This window comes from Hemiscyllium ocellatum, chromosome 7 (genome assembly GCF_020745735.1).
Source record: "Hemiscyllium ocellatum isolate sHemOce1 chromosome 7, sHemOce1.pat.X.cur, whole genome shotgun sequence".
NCBI classification, from domain to species: Eukaryota; Metazoa; Chordata; class Chondrichthyes; order Orectolobiformes; family Hemiscylliidae; genus Hemiscyllium; species Hemiscyllium ocellatum.
The window spans coordinates 54,542,373-54,555,670 of NC_083407.1; the positions used below are offsets into that span (position 1 = coordinate 54,542,373).

The 13,298-nt window shown below is 39.4% G+C and overlaps 1 protein-coding gene across 8 annotated transcripts in view; it reads left to right on the plus strand.

Moving 5' to 3' along the window:
- Positions 1–13,298, plus strand: part of baz2ba (bromodomain adjacent to zinc finger domain, 2Ba) — a 369,151-nt gene that overhangs the window by 218,532 nt on the left and 137,321 nt on the right. For 7 of the 8 annotated variants that reach the window (XM_060827214.1, XM_060827207.1, XM_060827211.1 and 4 more), the window contains exons 8-10: positions 2,978–3,373; positions 7,936–8,554; positions 10,886–11,158. In XM_060827214.1, coding sequence (XP_060683197.1) covers positions 2,978–3,373; positions 7,936–8,554; positions 10,886–11,158 — 1,288 coding nt within the window. The remainder of the gene's footprint in view (positions 1–2,977; positions 3,374–7,935; positions 8,555–10,885; positions 11,159–13,298) is intronic. The other variant, XM_060827213.1, reaches the window with a different exon arrangement.

The window sequence follows — 13,298 nt, forward strand, 5'->3', positions numbered from 1 at the left end:
AGGGCTACTGGACCCGAAATGTTAACTTTGATCTCTCTTTACAGATGCTGCTAGACCAGCTGAGCTTTTCCAGCAACTTTTTGTTTTTACCCCTAAGTCTCTTTGAGTTGCAGCTTTATTCAGTTTGTCTCCATGTCAATAATACTGTTGTTTCATCCTTCCAAAATGAACAACTCTTATTTTTTCACATTATTCTCCACTTGCCAATTTTCTGCCCACTTACTTAACCTATCAATATCTCTGTGTAAACTGTTTGTCTTCTTGTAACTTACCTTTCCACAAATTTATGTGTCATTTGCAAAGTTGCCTCCAGTACATTTGGCTTCTTCCTCCAAGCCATTAATGTATATTGTAAACGGTTGCAATTGCAGCACTGATCCCTGTGGAACCCTACTTGTAACAGATTTCCAACCTGGAAAAGAATCTCTTGTCCCCACTTGCTGTTTCCTGCTCATTAGCCAATTTTCTGTCTACGCTAACATACTATTTCGAAAATGATGGATTCTTTTCCTATGACTTAACCTTTTTGTGAGGTACCTTGTTAGCTGCCTTCTGGAAGCCCAAATACAGCACACCTACTGGTTCCTCTCTACCCACTGTGATACAAGGTTCCTTCAAAAACTCTCAAAACTTAGTCAGATGTGATTTCCCTTTCATGAAACCATGGTGACTTGACTTTGTTGGATTACAATTTTCCAAATGTTCAACTGTCCAAATGTTCTACTGTTACTTTAAGATCGATGAGATTGTTCTTTTTAAAAATAAACAGCTAATTGAATTCTCTGCTTCACCATAAGAGAAGTAGATATAAAAGTTGAGAAGTGATTTATGTCAGATATTAAAAAGTTTCAGTGCATTATTGAACTGCACACTATTGATACTATCATATGAAGTGTGTTTCAAGAGGGTACGGAGCAAATTAACTACGAAATTCCCTGGTATCATAATACTTCTTTTATGTTCATTTTGAGATGATAACTGACTCTATTTTTAGCCCAATGATGACTCTACTTCTTTTGTCTAATCTGTTCTTTAACTCTGTTCCTCTCTTTATCTTTGTTTAATAGGATTTTCTCTGCTCAAGCGGTCTGATGATTAAAAGAAGTTAAATCAGTGATTAACTGTTTTAACTATTTGAGCAAGATTGGACAGATTTGTTTTAGTTTGGATTTTAAGAAGGTGTTGGATAAAGTACTACCGGTTAGGCTAATTAGCAAGATAAGACCCCATGGTGTTGGAGATAGTACATTAGCATAGATGGATGTAATGGCAAAGTTACCATGGTTCTGTCAGGCCATGATCTCTTACGTACTTAAAGTCTTACTATCTTGAATCCTTACTTTACTCCCTTGGCTTTCTTCTTTCTAATCAGATGTGTCGTGTTCTTGAATGGAAGTGAATTTGTCACCTGTGTTATGACCCAAAAGTAGGTGGGAAGACAAATGAGAATGACTCAGAGTTTGCAGAGTAAAATAAACACGTTAAGCAAGTGGTCAAAAACTGGGCAGCTGGAATATAATGGGAGAAAGTGAGGACTGCAGATGCTTGAGATCAGAGTAAAGAGTGTGGTGATGGAAAAGCATAGCAGGTCCGGCAGCATCCGAGGAGCAAAAGAATCGACATTTCGGGCATGAGCCCTTCATCGGGATGGAATGTAATGTATGAAAATGTGTGGCTATGCACTTTGGCAGGAGTAATAGAGGAGCTAAATATTATTTACATGAAGAAAGACTGCAGAAAGTGACAGAGCAGAGAGATTTGGGTGTCTTCATACATGAATCACAAGAGTCTCGCACCTGAGTTCAGCAGATGATAGGAAAAGCAAGTAGAATGTTGGCCTTTATTTCAAAGGTATTGGAGTGTAAAAGTAAGGAAGTTTTGCTAAGACTGTACAAAGCACTGATGAGACCACAGCTGGAATACTGTGAAATGTCTTGGGCCCCTTATCTCAGGAAACACTGACATTGGCGGCAATCCATTGAAGATTCATGGCTTATACCTAATAGGTATGGAAAGACTGTTTTAAGAGCAGAAGTGAGTCAGTTGGGTCTGTACCTATTGGAATTTAGAAGAATGAGAGGTGACCTCACTGAAACATAAAAGATTCTTAGGGGACTTGGCAGAATAAGTAGAGACATTGTTTCACCTTGTAAGCGTGTCTACGACCAGAGGGCGTAATCTCAACATAGAGGGTCATCCACTTAAAACAGAAATAAGGAAGAAATTCTTTTCTCACAGCTTTGTGGATCTGTAGAGTTATTTACTACAGAAGACTGTTGAGGCTGTCTCATTACCTATGTTTCTGGCTGAGATTGACAGATTTTTAATCAGTAAGGGAATCAAGGGTCATAGGCAAAAGATAGGAAAGTGAAGTTGAGGGTTATCAGATCAGCCATTATCTCACGGCGGAACAGACTTCGTAGGCAGAACGCCCTACATCTGGACCTATATGTTAGAATTGAATGTTGTTTTTGTTAATCTGAGGAATTTTAGAAGGAGCATGAAGAGTCTTATTCACATCTCTTTCTTAAGAATTAGAAAATTATCCAGGAAATTTTCTTAGATGCTTCTCGAATTCATTTATTAATATGTGAATCTAGTCAGTTACTGACAAGATATTGTTGACAAGTTGTACTATTATGCAGTTCCAATGAATACATTTCTTCGCTCAGTTTACACTTGTGTGTTTTGCTGAGGAATCAACTAGATAAAAACATGATCAAGAATTCCATCTCCTCTTTTTATTGGATATTCCTCTCTTTCTATGCCGTTGTTTCCATCAATTACCGAGGAGTGTTATTCCCAATTACTTATTTTCAGTATGCAAATATCCTAACTTTCTAATTGCTTTTGAAGATTATGTTTGTAGAAGTTACTCTTGTCATTACCAGCTATTAAAAGGTTAAATAAAATATCTAACCTATAATTCTTTAAGAATCCTCTAGTCTTACCAGATGAATTTAAATTTTATTTGCAGAGTTTGATGCATACTGCAAAGGAGCCAAAAGAAACAGGCCAGAATGTTTGTGACATTAAGCAGTCACATGACAAAAGAATGAACCAGCATCTACATCTTGCCACAGAGTCACAGACTTCACATTCATTCCAATCCCAGCAAAAACAGCCTCCAGTTTTGTCACAACTTTCCCTCATTTTCCAGACCTCCCATTCAAACGATGAGTCTGGTAAAAAACACCAGAGTGTCATTCAGTCCACAGGACTAACAGTTGGGATGAAACCTGTGCCTTTGGTCAATCAGGGAAGGAAAGAATCTTCTCCAAAACCAACTGGTGCTTTGCCTGAACTTCTAAAGGCAGGGAATATTTGTGCTTCTGAAGACCTGGGGTCACCACATGATCTTCGTGTGAAGCAGGCAAGTTCACTTAATAACTTCGATTATTCTAGTTTGGATATATAAAATTGAAAAATCTAGCCACTGGGGTTATTTAGGCCACCATTACTTTTGAAAGGAGTAGGAGAAAAAGTGTAATATTTTGAGATGTGATTTGTGAAGTTTACATAAATTTTGAATTTTAAAAGCTTGTCAATGTAAATTCATAGCTGTAGATGTTCATTCTTAAGTGGCACATCTAAATACTCATTTTAAATTTAGTTTTACCTTTTCATTTTGAATTTTTTTCTGTGTTGCATGACTGGAGCCTAATCATTTTCATTTGCCTTAAAGCAAATCCTTTAGGACTATTTTTGCAGCCCCTTTAAACCACTACACCAGAACTAATAATTAGTTCTATTGTTTTACTGCAAAGAGGAGATCTGTCACTAATCAGATTAGGTGTTTTTCTTTTCTGTGCTAAGCCAAATCTGCTCTCCCACTCCCCCCTCCCACCCCACAAAGTCTGTTAAAGCCCGTTTTTATTATTCAAACATAACTGGTTCTTGTGGTGCTGTAGGTAATTTTGCACTTGTGATATTTTATTTAATTCATGTTGCTGGTACTTGATATACATTATCCGGCTGTTATGATGAAAGCTTATGATATACTATTTGGGAACACTCATTCTAAAATATAGGTAGATGAGCTTTTGGTGCTGAAGGTCTGATCCTTCGACAAAAGATCAGAGAGTCATTTAGAATTGTGAGCTGAAGACAGCTTGTCTAAGAAATCATCTGACTAAAGCTAAATGACTCAATAAACTACCTGTTGAGATAAGTGCTCCATGTTATTGCATTTGGTTTTTAAGACCTACACCAAGATAGTTGGCCAGGGATTACAAGCAAGTTGAGTTCGAAGAAAAGAAATCCATTTCAGCAGAAGGGCAGTTTAGTGCTAACAATTTTCAGTCCACTAGACCTGGAAAGAAGTCTTAATCTGTTTTGGTAGTCTTACTATATTCGAGTCAGAGAAAATTCAGAAAGCTTATATGTCTCTGGGAGAGACTTGAGAGAATAATTTCTGATGAAGTACTGGAAATTGCTGAAAATAAATGTTTGCAGTCTCTCAATTGAGTTAAATAAAACATAAATGATCTTAAATGAGATTGAGTGTTCTGTAAAGGATGTTGCTGGAAAAAAAAATTGAGTATTTCTTTTTGCTGTTTATTATAAGATTATTCAAATTGTCATACACAGTTTTTTTTCTTCTTTTGTTAAAAGTAACAGCCTCATGTTGACTATATATACTATTTGACCATTCTGCTCATCAAATTGCAAAAGTCAAACGTAAGCTCTGTCAAGTCAGGTTTCACACTGTAATTTGACTTGTCCAGTATTGCCATCAGCTGGGATTGTAACACTGAGCAGCAAGTTGACATCTTCGAGATATGTAAATACATCAGTAGCAGTGAGAATTGATCTTTGACCCATTACTACCTTGGCTTTACATCTGTTGAAAAGATTTGGCCGTAAGTAGTATTGACAAAATGTACGGCAGTTTTTCTACACTGTGTCCCAAGGTAGATTTATTATCTTCATTAAAGCTGATTTTACAAAGCCTACTTTTAGTAGGAATCTTCCTCTGTTTAAAATCTGATTGAAGATTTGTAGCTCGGGTATCCGTTGTTGTGGTTCTGCTCGCCGAGCTGGAAGTTTTTGCTGCAAACGTTTCGTTCCCTGGCTAGGGAACATTATCAGTGCTGTTGGAGCCTCGTGTGAAGCGCTGCTTTGATGTTTCTTCCAGTATTTATATTGGTTTGTTCTTGCCGCTTCCGGGTGTCAGTTTCAGCTGCAGTGATTTGTATGTGGGGTCCAGGTCGATGTGTCTGTTGATGGATGTTCTTGCCGTTTCCGGGTGTCAGTTTCAGCTGTAGTGGTTTGTATATGGTGTCCAGGTCAATGTGTCTGTTGATGGAGTTTGGGGATGAATGCCATGCTTCTAGGAATTCTCTGGCTGTTCTCTGTCTGGCTTGTCCTATGATAGTGGTGTTTTCCCAGTCAAATTCATGTTCCTGGTTGTCTGAGTGTATGGCTACTAGAGATAGCTGGTCGTGTCGTTTTGTGGCTAGCTGATGTTCATGGATGCGGATTGTTAGCTGTCTTCCTGTTTGTCCTATATAGTGTTTTGTGCAGTCCTTGCATGGTATTTTGTAAACTACGTTAGTTTGGCTCATGCTGGTTATTGGGTCCTTTGTTCTAGTGAGTTGTTGTCTGAGCCAAGGGACTCAAATACAACCACAGGGATGCCAACACAGCAGACTTCCTAGCAGCACTAGAAAGCACACTCAGGAACAATGGACTGACAGAAGAGACACAACAAACAGTGAGACAAACGGTAGTACCCATGATGATAAGAAAACGACAAACACATAACCTCAACACCAAGGAGAGGGAAGCACTGAAAAATGACAAAAACATAATCATACTACCGGCAGATAAAGGCAGAATGACGGTCATCCTAGATAAATCAGACTACATCAGTAAAGCACAACAACTACTCGCAGACACCAACACCTACCAAATGAAGGATTCCGACCCCACACCACAACTCACCAATAGAATAAACAACACACTAAGGAATCTACAAAAAAACGGACAGATAACCAAAGCGGACCAGCAAAGAATGAAACCTGAAAGCAACAACACCCCCAGATTCTATGGACTACCCAAAGTACACAAACCAGACATCCCACTCAGACCCATAGTATCACTACCAGGGACACCAGCATACAAACTGGCCAAAGAACTACAACAAAAACTGAAACACCTAGTCAGCGGATCCAAACACTCCATACAATCAACACAGGAATTCTTGGACGTCATCAGGAATACACACATAGACAAAGAAGAAACCATGGTATCATTCGACGTGACGGCACTGTTCACTTCAATTGACAAAACCCTAGCCAGAGAAACAATAGCCAACCTACTGGACATACATAACAGAACACAGGAGGCCGAACCTATCAACAAGGACGGCATACTTAAACTACTAGACCTGTGCCTCACCACACACTTTACATTCAACAATCAGATATACGAACAAATCAACGGAACACCCATGGGATCACCAATCTCGGGACTCATAGCAGAGGCAGTTATGCAAAGGTTAGAACATACAGCCATACCACAAATCCAACCCAAACTCTGGATCAGATATGTTGATGACACCTTTGTAATCATCAAAAACACAGATATAGAAAAAACACACCGAATCATCAACGCCACACTCACAGGAATCCGATTCACACGAGAAGAAGAAAAGGATAGCCAACTCCCATTCCTAGACGTGTTAGTAGAGAGAACACCCAACGGAGAATTCACCACAAGGGTACACAGGAAACCAACACACACAGACCAAGTCTTAAACTTTGAAAGTAACTACCCCAACACACACAAACGAAGCTGCATCAGGACACTATTCAAAAGGGCCACAACACACTGCAGTACACCAGAACTGCAAAAAGAAGAAGAGGAACATCTATACAAGGTATTCGCCAAAAACGGATACCCACGCAACTTTTTCACCAGATGCCTAAGAGATAGATCGAGGAACGAGGACATGCCACAACCAAAAGGACTAGCCACTCTACCATACGTCAGGAGCGTCTCAGAACTGACAGCCAGACTACTGCGACCCTTAGGACTCATAACAGCACACAAGCCAACATCCACGCTCAGACAACAACTCACTAGAACAGAGGACCCAATACCCAGCATGAGCCAAACTAACGTAGTTTACAAAATACCATGCAAGGACTGCACAAAACACTATATAGGACAAACAGGAAGACAGCTAACAATCCGCATCCATGAACATCAGCTAGCCACAAAACGACACGACCAGCTATCTCTAGTAGCCATACACTCAGACAACCAGGAACATGAATTTGACTGGGAAAACACCACTATCATAGGACAAGCCAGACAGAGAACTGCCAGAGAATTCATCCCCAAACTCCATCAACAGACACATTGACCTGGACACCATATACAAACCACTGCAGCTGAAACTGACACCCGGAAACGGCAAGAACATCCATCAACAGACACATCGACCTGGACCCCACATACAAATCACTGCAGCTGAAACTCACACCCGGAAGCGGCAAGGACAAACCAATATAAATACTGGAAGAAACATCAAAGCAGCGCTTCACACGAGGCTCCAACAGCACTGATGATGTTCCCTAGCCAGGGAACGAAACGTTTGCAGCAAAAACTTCCAGCTCGGCGAGCAGAACCACAACATCTTCCTCTGTCGGGAAATGCTATGGAGCAATTGCATCTGTGATCTCCAGTATGGGTTCATTTGTAGGTAAGGTTTTCAACCAGTAATATATTTTCATAAAATTGACAATTTAACTATTGTGAGTGCAATGGGTAATAAGTGAAGCCAGAAAGTTAGTGCAACTGCTACTTTAACTAATAATATCTAATATTTCTACCATAATGATATCCGTATTATTTTTGGATTGCTTTGTCTTTATTCGATAATGTTTTATTCTTAGTTGTTAATTCATTTGTTTTGTTTGTTTGCAGGAACTATTTAAGCAGTCATTTCCAGCACAATTAAAGAAACAACAAGAACAATACAAAGCCCAGAAGAAGGCAGCGGCAGGTATTAAGAAGAGCTTCCAGACACCCTTGACTAGTCCAAAATCTGCCGCTAGTTCACCAGCACACCAGAAACTGCCTCCAATTGATGGTAACCAGTCAAACCCCTTGGTATTAAGTGCACTTGTAGCACAGCAGCAACCTAACGGGGTAATTCAGAGTGTCATTCAGGAAGCCCCTTTGGCACTTACAACCAAATCTAGAATCCAAATTAAAAATACTGATAAAGTAGTTTTGAACTCTGGTAGTACCACATCCATTTCACCACTTCCCTTGGGTTCTAATTTGAAGAATCATTCCAGCAATCATGTGACACCAGTTCGACATTCTACCTCTCCTGTATTATCCCAGAATTCTCCTAAAGACAAATCAGTGAGTGTTAAGATCACTGCACAGCAGCAACATCACCATTATACAACCCAGTCTTTGGCTGATCATTTTAGAGGGATTGATTCTGATGTTCCAAGTAGCAAGGATTCTGATGAGTCCAATGAAGAGGAAGATGACGATGATGATGAAGATGATTCTGATAATAGTCAATCAGGTTGGAATACATATTTATGTACTTTATTTTTAACAGATTTGGATTGGAGGTTGTGTATAATATTGGGTTTGAAGTTTGTGCTGACAATAGAACTAACAAATTTGGAACCCTTTTTTTTTCATTCTTCATTTTCTGTTGAAATCAGTGGAATGCAAATGAAGTGTGTCATAAAACAGACCGCTAATTTGTGCTTGTCCCTTTTGTGCTTCCATTCAAGACAAATGTCATCCTTATAGGTGATCCCTACAGCCTTGTTGTTCTGAGACTGTCATTTTAAAATGAAACATCAGTTTTTGCTTGTTTTTCTGCATCCAGAGTATGTTCTGTCTCATTATGTTGAAAATTTGTACAGTTTTATGGAACAGATTCTCTTACAGAACATTTGAATGCTTAATTTATCAATGACTGTCTCTCCACTTCATGAATTGTCTAAATGGTTGAATGAGTTCCCATAAGCAAATTTTCAGTGAGTTTTCCTTGACCATGTTGTTGGATTCCTTCACCTTTGCAAAAGCCATAATGGACCTGACTATCGATAGTCTTAACCCATCACCATTTTTTTGAGTTTATGTTCATTGACTGTGGGCTTGAATTCATTTTTAATAATGCCATTTGTATCTAAATAGGTAATATAGCTGTGGGGACACCTGAAAATCCAGCACTCCCTAACATTTCCAATGGGTTTTATACAAGACCATATTTTTGGTGGAAAGAGCAAGCTCTCCCCCTCAAGTGCTACATACTGCACTTCAACTCAGTTGAGTTGAAGCAGAATAATTCATTCCCTTAGGACCTCTGCCTCTGACCTTTTGCCTGCACTTGATTCATTTAGTTCCTGCTCTGTAAAATTGGCTTGACGAGCAATCATGTACTCATTTACTCATTTTGTAAAACCCGAAAGAATTGCAGGTGCTATAAATTGAAAACAAAAATAGAAATTGCTGGAAAAGCTTAGCAGGTTTTTTTTTTACAGCATTTTCAGTTTCTGCAAGACAATGGCTATCCTAATCAGATCATTGTTTGCTTTATATCTTGCAAACAGACCAAAGTCTACCAGTTCCAGTTGAGGTGACCAGTCCACCTCAAATTGCCCTGGAAAGGCGAAGTATCTCAAAAATGGAATAAGTAATAGAACATAGAAAAATACAGCGCAGTACAGGCCCTTTGGCCCTCGATGTTGCGCCGATCCAAGCCCACTATCCTCCATATGTCTATCCAATGCCCGTTTAAATGCCCATAAAGAGGGAGAGTCCACCACTGCCACTGGCAGGGCATTCCATGAACTCACGACTCGCTGAGTAAAGAATCTACCCCTAACATCTGTCCTACCACCTACCACCCCTTAATTTAAAGCTATGCCCCTTCGTAATAGCTGACTCCATACGTGGAAAAAGGTTCTCATGGTCAACCCTATCTAAACCCCTAATCATCTTGTACACCTCTATCAAGTCACCCCTAAACCTCCTTTTCTCCAATGAAAACAGCCCCAAGTGCCTCAACCTTTCCTCATACGATAATCACTTTCATGTTTTGCTATGACTTGGTGATGCGAGTGCTGTTTTCCACTGTCATCTGTCCAAAATAGTGCTATGCCTATCAAATGAAATCACATTTTCATATGTGCTTGACAAAGAAAATTGAAGACAATAAGTTATATAGCTTTTCCAGTAAATGTTTTGTTCTCCTAATGAAGTTTATATTAGCTTTGGAGCGAGACCGGTGGAAAGTTGCAACTTCTTCCTCAGCAGAGAAGATTGTCCTGTGATAGGAGGTTTAGTAGGCTCGGCGTGACTTGCATTCCCCAGAGATGATTTCATTGAGCCGTATAAAATCATTAGAGGGCAGACGCTGGGTGCTTCCCATCACTGACGAGTCATCAGAAAGAGGACCATTTAGAACTGAGACGAGAAGAAAGTTTTCATTCCACAATTCTGTTGAGGTTTTTTTTTAAACCTGAGCACTCTGGAAGATGGTAGAGACCTTCAGATTTTTGAATACCAAAATAACTTTACTACCTTCAGCATTACCTCATTCTTTTGAGGTAGAAGAATAGCAAAGTAGGCTCAAAGGACCAAATGGCTTACTTCTATTTCTTAGCTTGTTACCTTTTTTAAACTATAGGTCTTCACTCTCAATTTCTAAAGGCAATATAGAGGAAACTGAAGGAATTTAATATCACATTTTATTCAAATTTTCAGAGTCTCACAGATGTTCCTTATTCTTGGGTGATGTAATGACTAATTTAACCGTAGATTCTTCATTTTGCATGTGTTTTTAGGGAGGCCTAATTATCGAATGTTTAAAATATTTAACTTGTTATTTTCCAATCAGAGGCTGATAGTGACTCAGAGACAGAAACGGATGGATCAGATGAAGATGTTAAGGAACAAGATAAGGCAGAAACAGAGAATGAAGGAGAAGAAATTGCACATAAATCAAATAAGGCTCCACATTCAAGTCACAATTCTTCCAGTCAGTCAGCCCAATCAACACCCATTAGCCTGCATGTATTGAAGACACCAAAGTCAGCACCTGGCCCATTAGCATCAGAATCTACAACACTGGTCTACACAGGAGCCCCATCATCTTCACTTGCACCATGTGGTAACATTTACTTTTTTATTCTATTTTCTTTCTCTTTTTCTTTAAAGTCAGTTTCTTGCTAGTATATATTTTGTGGCATTTTCAGCCTCTTCTGGCACCTTTACATTTGTACCACCTGAGGAAGTACCCCTTGTTAAAGGGAAAAGCAGCAGTACCCGAGCTAAAATCATTTTCACTGATGTGCACTTCTCATGAGAGATGTTGGATAATGCTCAGGATGCAGAAAAACTGACCAGATATTCACTTTATAAGCAGGCTAGTTGTCATCAATTGCTGTTTTGCTGCTGTTGCCTTGGTTGAAATCTGTTGATGCATCCCATAATGAGTATGGATCAACCCTAGGCTCTTTGTCAGCATGATTTACTTGGTTAAATCATTAGGGAGTTAAGTTGTTTGAGGAATAATTCAGTTCCTTTTGTTTGGAGAATGTTTGTTGTACCATCATTACTCCAGTATTTTTCATCAATTTTTCTTTAGCTTGCTGTAGTAACATTCTGAAGGACAAAGTAGGTAAATCTTCAGATTTTCAGAATATTTTAGTTCTGTGTTTCCATATGTTGTTGAAAATGAAGCTTTAAATTTCATAGATATGGGGGCAAAAACTTGGTTCGAGGTTACTTTTGGGTAAGATTTCTAATTTAGGGGTGAAAGGTGTTTTGGTTTAGCTTGCAGAGAATATAAAGGATTGAAAAGTAGGTATTTGTTTGGAGACGCATCGTCTTCGTAGATACCAATTGTAACCTGTAGCTCAATCAAGTCATGATGAGGTGACATTTAATAATTCAAAATCCATTTACTTAGAGTTAAGACTGGACTCCATGTCCTTTGGCCAAGGGAAGGAAAATTAGATAGCGTATGTTCATGGACCTGTCTTGCGTTTTTCCTAAGTCATGAAGTGAAATTAGTATGGGCTATGGGCTATAGGAATTGGCCTCAAATTTAAAATTGTGTAGAAATTCCCTTTGAGACCAGTAACATTTAAATTGAAATTTAGATGTTAAATGACTGATTGGAAATGATTTCAACTTTAAGATTTTTAGTAAACAATTTTAAAACATTATCAAACTTTATTTTGTATTAACTTAATACCATTCCTCATTTAACTCCTCACACAACAGGAGAAAAAGCACAATACTGTTGATTTTATGCAATCACTTTCATGGAAACTTCAATCTTTAGGAATCAGTCCAAAGTAATTCTAAGCTCCTGCTAGTTCCTTAGACGGTATGGAGGGCAATGTCCTTCCCTCTCAGCTAGATGATTCTTTCACACTCATTTAAATCTTTACAGACCCAATTTCTTTAAATCAGGTGCAAGCTCCCACCCATGTTTCATAAGATGATCGGCTGAGCCAGCATTTAAATAATTTAAGACACAGGACTATGTCTCAGTCTTACTTGTTTGTAACATACGCATTCTGGCTTGCACCCACACCTAGCAGGCACCTCTTTGTTACCTGGCAATCAGCTCTTTGTTTCTTATCTGATTGCATTAATCATTCACTTGCCTGCCTGCCAGTCCCCTCTTTATTTCTCCTGTCATCCACCTAACTCACTTGTCTTGCCCACCTGCCTTACTTTGCTGATCCATCCATCCACCTGCCTCTCTCACTCACTTGGCTACTCCTTTCACTCACTCTTCTGCGCCCTTGCTGGCTTGATCATCATTCTTCTCTTGCTCCTTTGCTGCCTTTTGCGCTGTCTGCCTGATGTTTCTGGCAGAGCCACCTGCCCATGTCTCATGCATGCCATCTGCCTGCTTTCTTTCTCAGGAAATATTGCCCTCCCACTCTTTCTTTTTCTCTGCCATTAACACCTTCCAACCCCCTCTCCAGCTCTCTTACCCTAGTTCCCTCATACATTGTTTTCAGCACCATTGCCCACCCTGTCTAGCAATGTCACTGTCCCACTCTGTCTTCCCACTAGCCTTAGTTTCCCTTGCCAAACAAGAATCTGTCTCCCTCTGACTTAAATCTATTCAAAGACTCTTAATCCTTTTAGGGAAAGAAGTTCTCCTCATCTATGTCCTAAAAGAGCGTTGTTTAATTTTAAAATTATGCCCCACAGCTCTGACTGACCCTGATGAAGGAATTCCTGATGAAGGGCTTATGCCCGAAACGTCGATTCTCGTGCTCCTCAGA